Source organism: Plodia interpunctella, chromosome 7 (assembly GCF_027563975.2).
Source record: "Plodia interpunctella isolate USDA-ARS_2022_Savannah chromosome 7, ilPloInte3.2, whole genome shotgun sequence".
Lineage (NCBI taxonomy): Eukaryota > Metazoa > Arthropoda > Insecta > Lepidoptera > Pyralidae > Plodia > Plodia interpunctella.
The window spans coordinates 10,430,984-10,450,448 of record NC_071300.1 but is presented as its reverse complement, the minus strand read 5'-3'; the positions used below and the strand labels follow the sequence as shown (position 1 = coordinate 10,450,448).

At 37.6% G+C, this 19,465-nt stretch overlaps 3 protein-coding genes across 3 annotated transcripts in view; 2 read left to right on the top strand and 1 right to left on the bottom strand.

The window, feature by feature from the left end:
- Positions 1-2,361: 2,361 nt before the first annotated feature.
- Positions 2,362-19,465, bottom strand: part of LOC128671230 (phospholipase B1, membrane-associated-like) — a 35,702-nt gene continuing 18,598 nt past the window's right edge. Inside the window, exons 2-7 of the mRNA XM_053747552.2 lie at positions 14,827-15,082; positions 14,503-14,672; positions 13,765-13,981; positions 13,378-13,523; positions 12,857-13,025; positions 2,362-3,397 (exon numbers count right to left, since the gene is read on the bottom strand). Of these exons, the coding sequence (XP_053603527.1) occupies positions 3,219-3,397; positions 12,857-13,025; positions 13,378-13,523; positions 13,765-13,981; positions 14,503-14,672; positions 14,827-15,082 (1,137 nt within the window). The 3' untranslated portion in view covers positions 2,362-3,218. The remainder of the gene's footprint in view (positions 3,398-12,856; positions 13,026-13,377; positions 13,524-13,764; positions 13,982-14,502; positions 14,673-14,826; positions 15,083-19,465) is intronic.
- On the top strand, positions 3,789-5,846 carry LOC128671231 (uncharacterized). Its single transcript, XM_053747553.2, has one exon. It carries the CDS (start codon positions 4,578-4,580, stop codon positions 5,595-5,597), a length of 1,020 nt encoding a protein of 339 aa, XP_053603528.1. The 5' UTR covers positions 3,789-4,577; the 3' UTR covers positions 5,598-5,846.
- Positions 10,618-12,778, top strand: LOC135309748 (uncharacterized). Its single transcript, XM_064436055.1, has one exon. It carries the CDS (start codon positions 10,779-10,781, stop codon positions 12,552-12,554), a length of 1,776 nt encoding a protein of 591 aa, XP_064292125.1. The 5' UTR covers positions 10,618-10,778; the 3' UTR covers positions 12,555-12,778.

Sequence of the window (19,465 nt, the reverse complement as noted above, 5' to 3'; positions counted from 1 at the left end):
CATAGTCTGCTAATGGTATGATATTTGTTTGATATTCGAAGACATTGTGATCAGGGTAGACTATATTTTATCTAATTCCGACTTTGGCTCTCGTAGACTTTGAACAAATAGGTGTAGAAACCGGGATCCAAAAATAAAAAGCTTAGAACCACATTTATTTTATTTCGTGTACAAGTCGTTTCACAAGTCTTTCCTATTTTTGAACCTTACGCCATTTTCCTCTAGCTCTATCTCTCTCTAACCATATCTCTCTCTCTTCCTAATGTTGCCATCCTACATTAGAATAATAACACAATTTCAGCACCTCAGAAACACACTCTAAAAGCTCCCAGTAATACAAATTATCCCCGTTATTCATAGATAAAGCATACTATAGCTTAACGTGTGTTTGTCTCGTTCTGTCAATGTCAAATTTTGTAAAATGTGATAGTGAGAAAACATATATGCTTTATTTATTTATCAATAACAGGGTAAGACTAAACTTTACTTCTTTTATAATAACTATGTATGTATTTTTATGATATAGGCCGGCAAACGAGCAAGTATTTTACCTATACCAGAGATCATTTCATACTTCCAGCTGTAGGTAGGTACTTGGATGAGATTTCACTCAATATTTTCCCATTTTATTTCCAAAAGTTATGGGAAAAGTTTATAAATGTCTTTGTGCCGACTGCCGGTTTAAAATTAATTAAAATTTAAAACAATTCGGATAGATATTGCGATTTGACGATATCGCTTGCGCCTTTTACAGGCACAGACAGAAAAACATATCAATTACACTTATATATAATCGAGGGTTAAAATCAAATGACCTAGTAACCTATAGCAATGCAGCTACAGTGTTGCCACCAATTGGGAACCGAAGATAAGTGACGCCAATTGCAATAAACACTGCACAATTGATGGCGATTTGATGGTCAAAATGGGGCGCACTGGAACACGATGTTTGAAAATATCAGCTTTTTCCACTGCAACTCCAAGAACGATTCCAATGCAACTCAGTTCAATTTAGGAATCTAAAATGAATCGCATTCATACAAAAAATTAAGTCGATGTTACGAATTTGCGATGCAGTTCAGTTTAGGCCGTAAAGTGGATCGAGTTCAGTTTAGGTCGTAAAGTGGATCGCGTTAAGATATGTAAGCTCCCTGACCTTCTGCGACGCCATTGCGTTACCAGCGATGCTAGTCTAATCCACATACGATCTGCGACTTTGATGATGACTGTAGCGTCCTACGACCACTGCAGTGTTTTTGTAGTATGTCCATTTATTAAAGCAAGCCTTATCCAACAAAACTAACCATAACTTGAAGATGGTATCGTGGGCAGCCAGCGTTTACTACCGCAACTATTAGACCGTGTAATCGCTGTCTTACTACATGTAATTTGATTGTTTGTCGGTCTGTTCGCCATTGATTTAAAACTATTGTAGATGTACGATTTTGTGATATATTGTTAACTAATATTGAGAGAATTTCCTCATCATTCCAAATTCATTCGATGGTTTTCTGGAAACCATAGAGTAACTTTTCAAATCCATATTTCAACAGTGTTGAGCTCAATGAATCCCACTTCTGGGGGATTACTATTAAAAAACAATAACATGTTGTATTAGATAAATAATTGTAAGTATATATAATGTATATAAGTATTGTTATTAATATTTTAGTTGATTTGGAATTCTCCCTCGCCTTGGCATGTACTTAATACAAGTTATACAAACAATGTAATTCTATCTATGACTGTCAATTAATTATATCTCTATGCGGCAGACGGAGGAAGGCGCGGGCGGGAGCTAGCGGTGCGTGAACAAAATCTCATCTCTTATGCAGCCTAATCTAGTAATTTGGTTCAGCTTAATTTTTAATGAATCAAAACGTAGTCTTTCAACCTTCGATTTCTCAAAACAACATAAGTACCTACTTATTTATATATTATAGTACGTCAATATTTATAGCTATTTCTCACAAGCTACAAACTACTGGCATTTCGGAACGACCACTGCTGAGAAGAAATGCCGAAAGAAACTCATTTGAACAGTGTTGGTCTCTATCATGCCATACATACATATATACGTTATCTTACCATGAATTCAAAGTACAAACTTCACAATTTTATACTTCAAGCCTTGATATTGAGCTTTAATACATTAAAAATTGGCCATGGATACGACTCTACAACTAGTCATGACCGTCAAACGCCTTACAACTTATATCATCAAAGGTATAGAAACCATATCGTTGTTTTTGCTACTTATTTTTAGTAGGAGTTTTTATTTTAGTCTATATAAAATATAATTGTGTCTGGAAAGACACAGTTTGTTTTTACAAGAAGAATTGATAAATTAAATGCAGAACGTGTACTTCGAAATAGTTTATTCGTCTAAAGTAAAACCTACGACATATATTGGTAACTTCCGTTTACAAAAATAGTTATTTGGTATTAAATTATGAGATATTAATGGCACCGACGACAATACCAAATACATTATGTAATATATTTACTTTATTTACACACGCATTCCAAATTATTTACATAACTACCCTTTACTTGAAGCAAAGAGGTAGCTTAGACGAGGTATTCTTATTTTCTTTATAATCTGGTACTGATTTCTACCAAATTACTTAATGGGGCTGTGGGATAAAAAGATCCCACTGTGGAATGGGTCAATATAGATGTAAATTCTAGTAGTAAAAGATAATATCCAAACATTTCATTCCACATCCAAATTATTCCTTTAGATAACACAATGCTATATGTTAAGGTAGCCACGGCATGTATCGTATAGTTCCTAGGAATTTACCATTCTGATTTAACACCATCAGTTTATCCATTGAGACTAACTAAACCGACCAATGACCATTCTAGTTAAATTGTTGTGTTAATACAGTGATCATAGAATTAGATGCCAAACATTGCTATAAGGATGTGGTCCTAACTGAGGAGGTAAGTCGACCTATTTTTGAAATGTGTTTCTAATTTCACGGATTTACCTTGCTTCCATCCAGAAGCATAAAACCCATTAAATAAAATAAATGTCTTATTTACACATCACAGATTAACGTACACTTATCCAAAAAGTACTAGGCCAACAGCAATCTTAAAGAGTTCGTGTCATAACTGCATTTCCTAACTAGTCCAAGCATTGTTTCGCATATTGCGACGATGACTCAAAACGGAACTACCAGGTTAGCAGGAGTCCTGAAGAGTTGATGTCATAACTCATCAGCACCTTCTTGGATGCCAGTGCGGAAGAAATATTCGGAGTTCTTCGCAGTGTAGATGAAGGGAGCGTTGGGCGATGGACACTTGAAGGATCGCAGCAACACTGGCGCCACAGCATCGGATTTGTTGCCGACTGGCTCGAGGAGATTGTTCCAGAGGAGATTTGCAGCTGAAATAGATATTATTCACGGTCAGGTGTAGAAAGATTATCATTTTATGTTTATGAATTTTAGTAAAGGGGTTTATTTTCAAGAGATATTTGGTGCTTGTTAGTTGAACCTTCTTCTTGCTATCTTGATCCACCTGTGGAAAAAATATATATAGCATTTCGCTAAGATGGGTATAAGCAGGGTTGCTGCTTGACTGTCCAGAGTTATCATCCTCAGCTATTCTCTTCATCGTCTTCATAATCGAGGCATTGGCCTTCCATGAATAGAAAAGGAGTATACACAGGCCCAATTGGGCCTGTGTGCACAGGTACTCTGTGGGTTTTAATGACTGCAAATACAGAGCGGATCGATGAGCTCGGGATAAAATATTATTATTTCCAACTGCGTGCTGTTATACTATACATATGCACCCTTTAGTGCTTACATCACTCACAGACTGCTGCATCAGCAGATTCGGTTGCGACGTTAGTCGCTAGTCCATTCCTTTCAGTCAGTCGAAATCGAGCTCCTTTCCATGCTAGACGGTTGCCTCAAATCAATTAATTCTTTTTTTTAAAAACCTATTTCCTCAACGCCGTATAACATTTGGTGGCAGCGGTAAAGGGATTTAGAAAAATAAAATCCCCGGTTCGCCTCTTTCACGTAAAATTCAAGTATATAAATTCACGCGTGTGTGTGTTTGTGTTCAACTTCGAGTTCTGCTTCGGCCCTCATAGTCGTCGTCTTCAAGAAAGCAGTCCACCTGAGGCCCATTGTTGGGCATCGCCGATATTCAACGTGCTCCAACCGGCCTCAAACCACCTGCCAGGTTACCCACTGTCACGCGATATTGACGCTGTGACCGGTATACCATTGAAGCGACAACTAGTGATTCATTATCACATACACGGTATCCTCATCACTGTATCCAGATCTAAGCGCACCTCCTATCGACATCGAGATTTCACCGTATCGACGACGTCACGCCGTGCCTGTATTTTGTTGTGTCTACGCGACCAGCGACATGCTCGCCCTTATCACGTTTCCTGCATTCCTGTGAGTGACTTTTTATTCATACTTATTCTATTGGTCATTGCTACTCTGTACTCGTGTTTTTTTTACAAACGAATTCTTGTCATAATTGTATAATTTTATTATTATTATTTTTCTTTTATATTCACATTTCGTTACTCATTTAAAATGGCCGAAGGTCGTTCAACCAGCCCGAAACCCGAAATCTCTGTCACAGACACAGAGGAAGATACCCAGGGCCAATTACATCCAGGCCCCTCCACTAGATCTAGTAAAAAGAAAGCGGCTGTAATTCCCAAATCCGAAATTGAATTATCCACTTTGCTTAAATTTATAAAGCCATTTGATGGTTGTAGAGAAAAGTTAAATTCATTTTTAGTAAATTGTAATAATGCTTATGAAATAGCCTCGGACACACAAAAAGATATTCTCTTTAAATACATACTCTGTCAGTTACAAGGCAAAGCAGAGACCGCCTGTTCCATTAAAGAATTTACTAATTGGCATCAGCTTAAAGAGTTCCTCAAAACGCAGTTCAGCGAGAGGAAACATTACGCTCATCTCCTCACCGAATTACAGGAATGCAAACAACAAGTCACTGAAACTGTCAGTCAGTATGCTTTAAGAATAGAGACTTGCTTATCTCATTTACTTACCGAAATTTCCATCTCACACGGCCATAAAAGTAGAGAAATGATTGGACGTAGTGCCGCGATGGAGGAATTAGCCCTCCATCATTTCCAAATGGGTCTAACGCCTCGAATATCTAATTTTGTTAGGAGTAAATCCGTTAAAACTTTAAACGAAGCAATTAATATCGCAATTTCTGAAGAAAGAATCCAACAATCTTTATCTAAACACTCAGCCCCGTCTAGCAATCAACAATCTCGTCAGTTTATACGTCGTAACCAAAATCCATCTTCATTCAAAAACAATCCTATTACTCCTCGTCCTAATAATAATAATTCCATCCTTGTCTGCCGATATTGCAAAAATCCAGGTCACACTATAGAACAATGCCGAAAAAGGGAATTTAATAATAATCGCTTCAAAAATCCTGATCAAAACTATACAAGGCAACCCCGTGTTCATTTCATCTCCGATGAAACTTCGGAAACTAACGATGATTTTCTTACCAATCCTGAGGGCGGTTATGACACCGTAGACTCTAATCAAAAAAACGAGTAAACATCTCGTCCCAGTGTCGTGCGGGATTATATAATTTTAAAACCGGCACTATCAATTATAATTCATCTACTAAATCCTCTGTATCCACTGTATCTATGCAGCAACCCAAGGTTGATCTGCCCAAATCTACTAAATCCTCTGTATTCACTGTATCTATGCAGCAGCCCAAGGTTGATCTGCCCAAATCTACTAAATCCTCTGTATCCACTGTATCTATGCAGCAGCCCAAGGTTGATCTGCCCAAATCTACTAAATCCTCTGTATCCACTGTATCTATGCAGCAACCCAAGGTTGATCTGCCCAAATCTACTAAATCCTCTGTATCCACTGTATCTATGCAGCAGCCCAAGGTTGATCTGCCCAAATCTACTAAATCCTCTGTATCCACTGTATCTATGCAGCAACCCAAGGTTGATCTGCTTAAATCTACTAAATCCTCTGTATCCACTGTATTCATGCAACAACTCAAGGTTGATTTGACCAAGCCTACTAGATCCTCTGTATCCACTGTATCCATGCAACAACCCAAGGTTGATCTGCTTAAATCTACTAAATCCTCTGTATCCACTGTATCCATGCAACAACCCAAGGTTGATCTTCCTAAATCTACTAGATCCTCTGTATCCACTGTATCCATGCAACAACTCAAGGTTGATTTGCCCAAGCCTACTAGATCCTCTGTATCCGCTGTATCCATGCAACAACCCAAGGTTGATCTGCCTAAATCTACTAGATCCTCTGTATCCACTGTATCCATGCAACAACCCAAGGTTAATTTACCCAAGCCTACTAGATCCTCTGTATCCACCGCATCCATGCAACAATCCAAAGTTGACTTATCCAAATCTACTAAATCCTCTGAATCCGCTGCATCCGTACAACTTAAAACTACTAGTTCTCTAGATCCTTCAAAACCCAAGGTTTATAATATTTCAAATATTCCATCTAAAACCTTATTACCTCATGTTCTAATAAAGTCCTCTGTCTCTGATATCCCATTATCTCTGCTAGTAGACTCAGGATCATCTGTAAGTCTATTGAAACATTCTTGCATTATGAAACATCCCAAACTCACAAAAGACATAATTCAGTTAAAGGGTATAGACCCAACTGATAACCCTGTCTGCACTCAAGGTCACTTTTTGCTAAAACTGCAACTTCCTAAATTCGACATATCCCATAAATTCCATGTAACTGATATACCTGACTTACCCTACGATGGAATAATGGGCTCAGATTTCCTTAATGCACACAATTGTAACATAAATTATAATAACAATATCCTTTACATTAGAAACACATCCATTAGACTACACTTTCATGAGCCTGCCTATATAATACCTCCTAGAACGGAAACTATTATCGAATGCTCTGTATCAAATCCTGAGGTAAAAGAAGGATTAGTCCTCGATCAGAAACTTTCTGAAACTTTACTAGTAGCTAATTGTATAGTCCATGTAAAAGAAAATAATAGAATAAACATATCCATTGCTAATACATCCGAAGAACCCGTAACTGTCAAATCCAACCTAAACTTAAAACTCGATCCCTTTAATCCCAAAGTCCTGTCAGAACATTCAAATGAATGCATAAATCATATAAATCTTACTACTAATAGTTTCAAAAGAACACAAGAAGTGTTAAAACAAGTCCGCACTTTTCATCTTAATAAAGAAGAAAAGGACAATCTTCTACAATTATGTTCCGACTTTTCTGATATATTTCATCTCCCAGGAGAGATCCTAACTCATACCAACGCTCTCAAGCATGAAATCAAAACAACTACCGACAATCCCATACACACAAAATCCTACAGATTCCCTGAAGTCCATAAAGCCGAAGTCCACAATCAGATAAATAAAATGTTAGAGCAAAATATCATAGAACCCTCTGATTCCCCCTGGTCATCACCCATATGGGTTGTTCCAAAGAAACTAGATGCCTCTAATGTACAAAAATGGAGAGTTGTAATCGACTACCGTAAACTTAATGATATCACTATAGGTGATACTTACCCTATACCTCAAATCACTGAAATTTTAGATCAACTTGGCAATAGTAAATACTTCTCTACTTTAGATCTGTCATCCGGTTTTCACCAAATCCAATTAAATGAAGCAGATAAATCGAAAACTGCCTTCACAATTCCTGAAGGACACTTCCAATTCACAAGAATGCCATTTGGGCTCAAAAATGCCCCTTCAACATTCCAAAGACTCATGAATTCTGTACTGTCGGGCCTCCAAGGTACCCGCTGTTTTGTCTACCTTGATGATATAGTCTGCTATGGGTATGACCTTAAATCCAGCATCCAAAATCTGACAGAAATCTTCCAAAGAATCCGTAACTTTAACCTCAAACTTCAGCCGGACAAGTGCGAATTCCTCAGACGAGAAGTTTGTTATTTAGGACACGTAATCACAGAGCAAGGTGTAAAACCTAACCCTGAAAAGGTCAAAGCCGTAACTTCTTTTCCAATTCCAAATAATCCCAAGGACGTGAAATCGTTTCTTGGCCTAGTTTCCTACTATCGTCGTTTCATCCCCGATTTCTCTAAAAAGGCAAAAGCTCTTACTAATCTTTTAAAGAAGGATGTACCCTTTAAGTGGGAAAATCAGCAACAACTTGCTTTTGACACACTCAAGGAAGAACTTACCTCTGCACCTCTCCTGATATACCCAGATTTTACCAAACCTTTTATTCTTACCTGTGACGCATCTAATCATGCCGTCGGCGCTGTACTCTCTCAAGGACCTGTGGGAAAGGACCAACCTATAGCTTTTGCCTCACGCACACTCAATAAGAGTGAATCCAACTACAGCACAACCGAAAAAGAGCTGTTAGCCATAATATATGGATGTAAGACATTCCGCCCTTATATATATGGGTATAAATTTATCATCGTCACAGACCACAGACCCTTGAAATGGCTATTTAATCATAAAGATCCAAGTAGTAAACTCCAAAGATGGAGATTAAAATTAGAGGAATATGACTACGACATAATATATCGCAAAGGTAAACTAAATTCAGCTGCTGATGCCCTCTCTCGATATCCTGTCAATCCTATCTATCCAAAAAATCATACCAACCTGAACCCTAATAATGATGAAATTCCTGACGATGACCTACAAAACCTTCTAATATCTCCTTCCAGCCTAGAAGCCGATCTAGCTGATCCTGAAATAAATAACGAATTACTAGATTATTTGAATGATATGTTAGACAATGAATCTCCTGGAAAACAACCAGAACCACAACTTTCATCAAATCAAGAAAACCTCGAAATCTTACCTTCTTCTGTCCAGTCTGCACCTGAAAGTCCTCCTCTAGTACCTGAAAACTTACTTTCTGATCGAACTGCACCTGAAACTCCACCTTTAATACCCGAAGATTCACCTTCTTCTAACCAGACTACACCTGAAACTTCATCTATACAGTTCGGATCAGATGAAACCTATAATACTTTCCTAAAAGCATCCAAAAATGTACACGACACTCTTATTATAGAACATAATGAAAATCTACTTAAAACCACACAAAACCTCATTATTATACCTACCTCCATAGACTTGGATGAGTCTATGCCTTACATTCAGGAAATCATTAATAGTTGTTCAGAACCCGATCGGAGTAATTTCTTAAAACATGAAAGGTCATTATTTACCTCTCTACCTCTCACTATTAGAAATAAGACTTACCTTTTCTCATTCACAAAAGTTCACCATTTTGACGACTTGTCCTACCCGGATATATTTAAATCCATAAAATATGTGCGGGACGAGATTATAATGACATACCCTACTATAAACGAAGTTAGCATAGCAGATTTTAGGAATCCCTTCGATAGACACTCCTTCGTAAAAATCTATAATATTCTCAGCTATCTTTTTGACGGAACCAATATTAAAATCCATATATATCATAATGATATCATATATCCTTCTTTAAATGAAATTCCTAAAATTTTAAAAGAGAACCATGACATCCCTATCGCCGGACACTTAGGATCTTCTAGAATGCTAAACCGTATAAATGATAGATATTATTGGAAAAACATGCGAAGTGACATAGAGAACTACGTAAAAAACTGTACATCCTGTCAAATAAACAAAGCCTTACGCAAAACAAACAGAGCTCCCATGATAATAACTTCCACTTCTACGTCACCATTCGAAAGATTGTCCATTGATATTGTAGGTCCTTTACCTGAATCCGGAACAGCCAAACTTAAATTCATTCTAACTATGCAAGACGATCTTACGAAATTCTCGCTAGCATATCCTCTTCGTAGTACTACTGCAGAAGAATCCTGCGAATGCCTGCTCCATTTTATTTCATTATTCGGAATTCCTAAACATATACTCACTGACCAAGGCACCAACTTCACCGCAGACTTATTCAAGAAAACCTGCGAATTTCTAAAAATAAAACAGTTGTGGTCCAGCCCTTATCATCCCCAAACACAAGGCGCCTTGGAAAGGTCACATTCTACTCTCAAAGAGTATTTAAAGTCATATGCCAATGAAAATCAAGACAACTGGCCCCGTTATGTCTACACAGCCATGTTAGCATATAATACCGCCGTACACTCTACCACACACTATTCACCTTACGAACTATTATTCGGGCACAAACCTCGCATTCCAGACTCCGTTTATGGTGACGCCTCTAGTGTTACTTACCCCGAATACGTAAAAATGTTGCAACATCGCCTAAGGCATTCTCGAAATAAAGCCTTAGCGCTCATACAAAAATCTAAAATTAGTTCTAAGACTTATTATGACAATCGTACTCGCCCAATAGAATACAAGGTTGGCGACTATGTATTACTTAAAAATCATCTTAGATTACGTAAAGCCTTATCACCTCTCTGGAAAGGCCCATATAAAATCGTCAAAGTCCATGGTAACCACACTTTATCATTGTTAATAAATAAAAGGCATGTAAAACATCACTTTGATGAGGTGAAACCTGTGGAAACTCACGAAGTTTAAATTAGGTTTAGGTATAAGTTTATATTTTAGTTACTAATATAGATAGGCACTAGGTCATACAGGTAAAACTAAGTAAAGTCTCTTTCCTTACAGCATACTGGCCCAAGGTCATCCGGAATTTATTCATCAAATCAACGTGAGCTCCGGAATTTACTTTGACCCTATCGGTGAACTTAAAATCCGTATGAGTCATTTAGACGTGGTCACCCCACTCGATATCTCGCACATTGAACCCCACTTGCAAAATATAAACTCAGTATTAGGTACAACACGCTACATATGTAACCAAATTAGATTAGAAAAATCATATAATTTACAATGTAATAACCTGTTAGAACCCTTAACAATAAGATATCATGACATTGTCTCTGAATATTCCACTATTTCGCACTTAGTAAATAAAAGATCTAGAAGAGGAGCCTGGATAGGTGCCGTTGGTTCTCTCTCCAAAATCGTGTTTGGGACCCTTGATGAAAATGACGCCATAAAATATGACAATGCCATTCGAAATGTTCAAGATGACGAAAAAAGACTGAGCTCATTAATAAAAGATAATATCCTAATAACATCTGAAGTTTTGACAAATTTTAATAAAACATTACAAAGTATACAACTTAATGAGGTCAGCCTTAATCTAGTTATCGATAATTTCTCTTCAACATTAAAAAATATTACTTTAATTTCAAACGAATTAGTTGTAAAGACGAATATAGATTTTATACTCAATAGTTTAGAAGCATCTATACTCACCTTATCATTCCACCTCGAAGACATAACAAACGCTATTATTTTTAGTAGTCAAAACATCCTGCACCCGGCCGTATTACCGCCCACGCAATTATACCAAGAAATTGTCAATAATTACAGATACTTACCTGTAGACCTTAAGTTACCTGTAAGCTTAACATTAAGTAACATACATATTATTACAAATGTATCCAGTGTAGTGTGTTATAGTATAGGCAACAAGATTATTTTTGTTCTGAAAATACCCCTAGTGTCCCCTAAAGATTATAGTTTGTATCATAACATAGCATTGCCAACTCCTCATATTAAAGATAAACCTAATACTTTTAGTTTCATAAGACCTAGTAGTAAATATATAGCAATGACCATAGACAAATCCGAATATTGTAACCTTGATTCGTTAAAGGAATGCATAACGATAAGCCCGCGCGAGTACATCTGTGACGTTATGACAGTGTTCCCGTCCAGTGTTAACCCCTGTTGTGAAAGTGAGTTATTGTCCAATACAATAAGTGTTCTCCCCGTGCAGTGTAAAACAGACTTCTTTTATGGATACGTAGATTTATGGCAACCACTCGATAATAATAATTGGCTATATGTACAATCTAAAAGCAGTAAACTTTACATTGAATGTCCTAAAGAAAAACTTGTTGATATTAACATTATCGGAACAGGAATTTTAACTATTCCTAATAACTGTATGGCCCACTGTAAAAGTACAAAATTGATACCTAAATTTGATAATGTAAAAATAAATGTTAATATTGTTCACTCTAACTTCAACTTAATTAATGATTCTTGTTGCACTTTAGATAAGTTTAATAAAATAATAAGTAATGAGCCTCCCCTTAAGTTGCATAATATAAATCTAGATTCATTCACATTAGAAACAAAATCTAAACTAAATTCCATTGCTAAAGAAACAGATAAAATTCTAAATGAACATCAAATTATTAAATACGAGACTCATTACTCAATTATTACTATAGTTATAATTTGTGTAATCTTAATCTTTTGTATAACCAAACTTATTATGTATATTAAATCGCGCAACTGTCTATCCCGTCGCCTTCCCGATACTATTCCTCCAATCCCTGCAGTTTCTCCAACTGATCAGATTCCAATTGCAGAGAATATTACTCCCGCTAAATTCAGTAAACCTTGTTCCGTTAAGGAAAATATACCATCTCCCAGTATAAGAATTAATGTTTAACCCTAAGTGGTTTTCCTCTTTACAATTCTTCCTAAACATAGTTTCAACCCTATGTTTAGTCTACCCCAAGGAGGTGTTATACTATACATATGCACCCTTTAGTGCTTACATCACTCACAGACTGCTGCATCAGCAGATTCGGTTGCGACGTTAGTCGCTAGTCCATTCCTTTCAGTCAGTCGAAATCGAGCTCCTTTCCATGCTAGACGGTTGCCTCAAATCAATTAATTCTTTTTTTTAAAAACCTATTTCCTCAACGCCGTATAACAGTGCCATGGAAAAAGAACTAGATCCTCACTAACCTAAAGCGTGTCCTTTCTGTGAGAAATGGAAGCAGTCATGCGTGATGTATGACTGGTGTATAACGAGAGGCAGCGGCGGGCGCGGGGGGAACGGTGCGTTGAACAGCCGCATGAAGGGCTGCATCACCACTGTGAAGTCGTCTCGGGTATCGTAGCGACCGCTGTCCACCTGGAGAGAGAGATTTTATAGCTTAAATGTAGTGGGCAAACGAGCTATGCGAATAAAACCAATCCACATCCTTCCGTTGATACGTAATGAACAAAATGATTTAGTGCGTTTGGCTATAATTTTACGATCGGCTACCTACCAATATTATCTTTCATACAAAAAATCGTTCATAATTTTTCATACAATAAAGGGGACCGGGAAAACGTTAACATGAGAAAGATAGCTTTACGTAAATCTTCTAGTAAGTATATTAACAAACAAAGAACATTGTAACAATGACGAAATGATATCCTTCAAAATGTTTTTTCCTTCGACTACTTTCAGACATGAGTCTTCCACCGATGATACTAACCAGCATCTGTTCAGCCTTCTGGTAGAGGCGGGACATCCGCACCATGTTCTCCAGCTCGCCGCCTCGCTGGTGGAAGCACGAGCAGAACAGGGAGTGCATCAGTCGGCACATCAGCGGGCGCAGCACGCGAACAGATACTGATACGTCTGGAATTCATTACGAGAAGATAATGGGTCAGCTGAACAAAATAAGATGGCACCGACGAACTTGTCTCGTGATCTCTTCCAATCAACTGATAAGCGAAACATACGTACATAAAACAGAGGGTAGAGGGAGGCTGTGTAAACAATAATAAAACAAAAAATTAAACAGCGAAAAGTTTTTGTAATCGTAACCAGAGATAGTGTTCCCAGATATTGCTTACTTGTGGTGTTATTATTATCTTACCTAATACTGGCACTAAATTCACAATAGTCCTAGGCAGATGTGTCTGGAGGTAGTCCAGCGCCTTCGCTAACTTAGTGGCATGAGCGGCTGGAGACCAGGCCACGGGGGACAGGCATGACGCTGAACAGATATCGTTGGCTCCGATGAAGACCGTGATCATCTTCCAGTGGTTTGCGATGTCGATGTCCGGTGAGGCGCGCATTCGGGCTACTATTATCTGAAAGAAGATATACATAATATTATTAGTTAACATTTTTTGCAAGGATCATTGTTCGCTCATAAGCAATGAAAATGTGTAGTTGAGATGATTGATTTAGATAGTTTTGGTGTGTTCAAAAGTGGAACACCCAGATAGTTCCAAAATCAAAAAGGAACCACGGACAAAACCACAACCTACCCAGGAAAAGTTGCGGAAATAAAAAAATGTGTATGGTAGTTTATGGAAATAACTAGGCCTTTTTTCAAGGAACCCATGATGAGTTTCAGCATCAGTGAAAAAACATACCTTAGCTTTTAGAGCGTATTCGTCAAAGGTCGAAAAACCCTGCACGCCAGGGTTACACCTAATAATGTTCATACCTTAGCTTGCTCCAGAGCGTCTTCATCAAAGACAACGGGGGAAGCATCGCCTTGCACCATGAACCATTCCTGTGACGAGCCACTCACCAGTGCCGGTCAAGCAGCCCTGCACGCCATGGTTGAATTGTTATTCAACCAAATGTGATGTGATGTTCATACCTTGGCTTGCTTGAGAGCGTCTTCGTCAGAGGCGACGGGGAAAGCGACGTTGAATCTGGCATTCCTGACGAGCCACTCGCCGGTGCCGGTCGAGTAGCCTCGCACGTCAGGGTTGAACTCCTTCAGGATGTTGGGTAACGTGAGGTACTCCCGCCACGTTTTATCTCCCCCTGGAATTAAATGTTCAACGGCCTAAAATGCCACAGATATTTTATATGAATGTCTTTGTGATAGTAAAATTAATTCGTGGCGTAGTTCCAAACCCTAACGTAGGTAGGAAAGCACCATGACTATATTATGTTTAATAGTGTAGAATAAAGCTACCTGCACACCAAGAAACCCCTCTATACTCAATGATAGCTCCCAGCGCATGTTCTTCTAGAGCTCCGCTGCCAGCTACCAGGGAATCTCCAATGGCTGCCACCACGTCAATGTCCCCCGGGCGCAGCCTGTGCACGGAGGTGGGGGGCACTGCGCTGCGGCCGTATGGGACTGCGCCGGCGCACGGGAACGGCATAGAGGGAGGGAGCGTGCGCTGGCGACGCACCTGCGACTTGCGCGGCGGGTAGCGGAGGAACCACTGGAATAACAACAGGTGGTAGTAGTTACCCCTCCATATCCTCCCGTCGATTTCGTCTAAGAGATAAATAGAATTAACAGATTATAGGTATCATCAACATTCCCTAAGAGGTTTGACGTCACGCTAACAGCCGTTCATAAAATCACAGCTTCAAAATCGAAACATTTACTTTTTAAACGGATCACAGCTTTTGGGGCGTCTTAGTCAATTTAATTCTTAGCTGTGCTGTGATGTGACGCTCCGAAGCCTGAAGAAGAAGGATACGGTCACTCGGAATGAAAGAGGTAGACCTTTCAACTTCAATCATGGTAGAGAAAGGATCAAGAATATAACTAACTTTTATATCGTGGAATACCTACTACTTTTATATCGTGGAATACCTACTACTTTTATATCGTGGAATACCTGGTACTAAGATAATTTTAATAACTTAGCCTTATTTAAAGCCTGATTAATTTCTTAGGATGTACAATTCATTTGCGACTGCGATTGCCCAAAAGTTAACATACCTTTGGCATCAAGCCGTATAATGCAGTCAAAAAAAAAGTGAAATCGTTTAAAATCCGTCACCGTGAAGTTATGACAATAACTTTTATTACATAGTAAGTATTTTGACAGAACATAAAGTGTAGTCCGGTCATTATTTCATTTTATGTTCCTGAGGCTTTAAGGGTCGAGAAGTACCTACCAGTGTCGTAACATTTTTTATAAATAATTTATTTAAATTAATAATATTACGTTTATGAATACTTGTATATCGTCATGAATATATAGTTTGGATGTGTGAATGCAAGGAATGTTTACCCAATCACGCCAAATCTATTGGGCTGATTTCTATGAATTTTGGTACACGGGTAGAATATGTCCTGAAAAAGCACATAGGTTACATTTCATCCTAAATTTCCCATGGGAGAGAAGCCCCGGAGCGCAGCTAGTACAAAATAAAAACAAGTAATCAAAATCAAATCATATATACACATATTAGATTTTTACGTCATATTCTAAATTAAATAATATTTACCAAAGCTACAAACAACTAGCGCTAGTAACGTTATAGAAAAACACTGGCGGTTAGGGAAATTTATACCACGTTAATATAAGCAGGAGATTTAAAGGAAATACTCTTTAAACTTATTTTACCTCAAATACTGTTTAATTATTCTATCCACAAGCGCGTAAATACCCCTGACCCGATAACTATCACGTTATTATGACACGAGCATGGCTCCAAAACATCTTTACCTGTATTTAACATCTATAAACATTACACTCGCGCATTACAAGGTCGGCTAGGTGGCCTCAAACTGGAGCTTTAAATATAAGGCTGTTGTCTGAGAGACAGCGATTTACATCGTCTTTCCAATTCGCGCAAATTTTATTCCAAAAACATCTTATTTAAACACCTTTTTTTATAACTTGTTCTTGGATGAAAACTGATGCGTAAATCCTATATGTCATCATATGCAAATCATTTGTTTATGGTATTTATATATAAAAAAAACATTAAAACTTATTCAGTAGATTAACATTCAATAACCAATTTTGGTCACTAAACCATAACAGTAAATCCATGTTGCTATATTACTTACGTAAGTAAAGATTTGTAAACAGAATTAAAATACTAGTTTTTTATGTCTAGAGTCTAGTCATACTAGCGGACCGGCCGGGCTTCGTACGAGGTTTACAAACATTAGGAAATAAATTGTCTAAATAACAGTGAAAACCGGCTCAGAATCCTTTGATTGGTTTAAAAGAAAGAAGCTTAGAAAAAGAAAGACACAAAGGGCTATGTATATTATATTATATTATGTGAGTGATTCAGTGAGTGATTCTTCAGAATAAATAATAAATTTTACATAACACCGCTATCAAAGAGACCGCAGCCCAAATTGCGCTATGGCCAATGCAACGCATGACTGAGTGTACACAGAATATCAATGACGTTATGTCATCGGTGACAGTTCGCCTTCGTTACATGTGCTGGGGTGAGCGACAGGGCAAGGGGTGAAAGTGACGGGAAAGTAGGCGAAGGGTTAACGCACTTTTTTAGTTTTTCGCGTAGATTATTTCATTTTTTACATCTAATAAAAGACAGATAGGATATATATACTCATTCGATTAGTAATAAGTTTTAAGGACAATGTTACTGACTTTTTCTATGGAACCTTATCCCGTAATAAATGCTCGTTTTTATTATTATATTATTGCTTGGTTCTTATACGGACGATGAGACAAGTGTTGTCTACTTGAGGTTAATATCACGTGATTTTAAATTTAAGTAGACGGGTATACCTGCGTGCGGCTGCAAAAGTTTGCAACCGACCGTAAAAGTAAGTCACAAATCACACAGATTGAGCAAGCCCCAAAGTAAGTTCTAGACTTGTGTTATGGGATACTAACTCAACGATACTATATTTTATAACAAATAAATTAATAGATAAACATCCAAGATCCGGGCCAATCAGAAAAAGATGATATTCCATCATGACCCGACCGGGGATCGAACCCGGGAGCTCTTGGTTCAGAGGCAAGCTTTAGACTTTACCACTGCGCCACCGAGGTCGTCGTTGTTATTATATATTTCTTAACTAAATTTACGAATCTGTCTACATCTTTCATCGAAAGACTAGATAAATAAATTAAACAAATACTTATTACTTAAAGGGATTCAAGGGATGTACGCTTCGTGGATATGAATCCATAGAATAGTAAAGTGAGATACATTAGATGGTGGTTTTTGGCTGGTAACTACTTAATAAATTAGGTAATTAAAATCGATTAATTAGGTAAAACGTATCGAATAGTTACAGTTTTCTATGTTTATATCTTCACAATCAAAGTGTCCCTTAAAAAAAGCATTTGCATTAATTACCTGATGAAATTCATGTGAGAAATGAATTGAGAATATTTTATGTAACTCCTACTTATTATTATGACAAAATTTTAAAGTATAGTCTTGGCAGAGATTGGAGACATTTAGACTGTTTTGTAATACAAAACTGTCTGTACATTACGCGTGTACGTCTAATTAATGTGTGAACTTTGACATCATTTTACGCAAAATTACATTTTTTTTTGTGTAAAACATGCTAATGATATTTATTTTACAGTTTTGTAAGAAAGTATTACGATACAACAACCATTATATTTGTTTATATTGTGCCTTTACATTATCAAAATCAATCAAATTGTTTCGTTTTCCGTTTCTTACAATTGCGGAGTGTTTGCGATCGTAATTATACCTCTTGTCCTTATTCTTTGAATAAAATGGGATCCCAATCTCCATACCGTCACACAAATCGTATAGATTCAGATAGATTATGGGATACTAACTCAACGATAGTGTGTATTATAACATATACATATGTAGATAAACATCCCAGACCCAGGCCAATCTGAAACAGATCATTTTCCGTCTTGTAGCAGTCCAGTATGACGACCGTTAGGCTACGGAGGTCCTCATAGTAACAATGGTATAACTTATTCATGAACACAAGGAAAATTTCTTTAAATAAACCACTCACGGTTCTTACTTATTCTTAGGTTCCATGGTGTCAGGTTTCGTATGTCGTCTTTCAACAGTTTTAAAGAAACAAGTGTCGCAAAATGTCATATATCGCGTATTCCGCCACGTCACGTGCGAGATACGTGGCGCCCCGAAATGCTTACTTTGTCGGCGTTTTACAGTAAAGCCAGTTCACGTACCATTACAACACTGTTACATTGTATAAAAAACACATGTTTACCGGATTTTGTTTAAGGTCGCCTTTAGAAACGTTCACTTTAATCTGTTGTCGCTAAACTTAAATTAAGACACTGTCAAACGATATCATTTTTGGTTTGTGATCAAGTTAAGAGAACCTTAACTAGTGGGTTTAGTGATAGGAAGGGTTACGCGAGCCAACTGAAAGAGAAGCCAGGCGTCGTGTCGTATCTAGACCTTAAAAGTAAAGCCGAGGAAGATTGCGAAATCAAAGCGATATGGCGAATAATGCACCTACATGAGCATAGCTTAAATAGAAGAAGAAAACTTACTAGTATGTGTTATAATTAATTTGTATACCCTGTACTACTTGAACCCTCTTTAACGAGTTCAACACCCCGAGGTCTTTGACAAGGAAATCACACCAGAATTAGACTTTTCTTAGCGTTTTCATCAGCGATAACTTTTGACCTCCCAGCTTGCAAAAGGGGGTCTTGTCAGTTCATGTAACATGTCTGTTGTCAATGAATAAGACGAAAGAACAGATTGGTTCATCGCCTATCAAGATGTCTATCAATGATTAATTTCCTATATAATTCCTATAGACAAGAAGATATCTCTGAAATACTCGAATTAACGTTGGTTGTTACTAAATCACGCATCGCTGCATGGATTTTTTA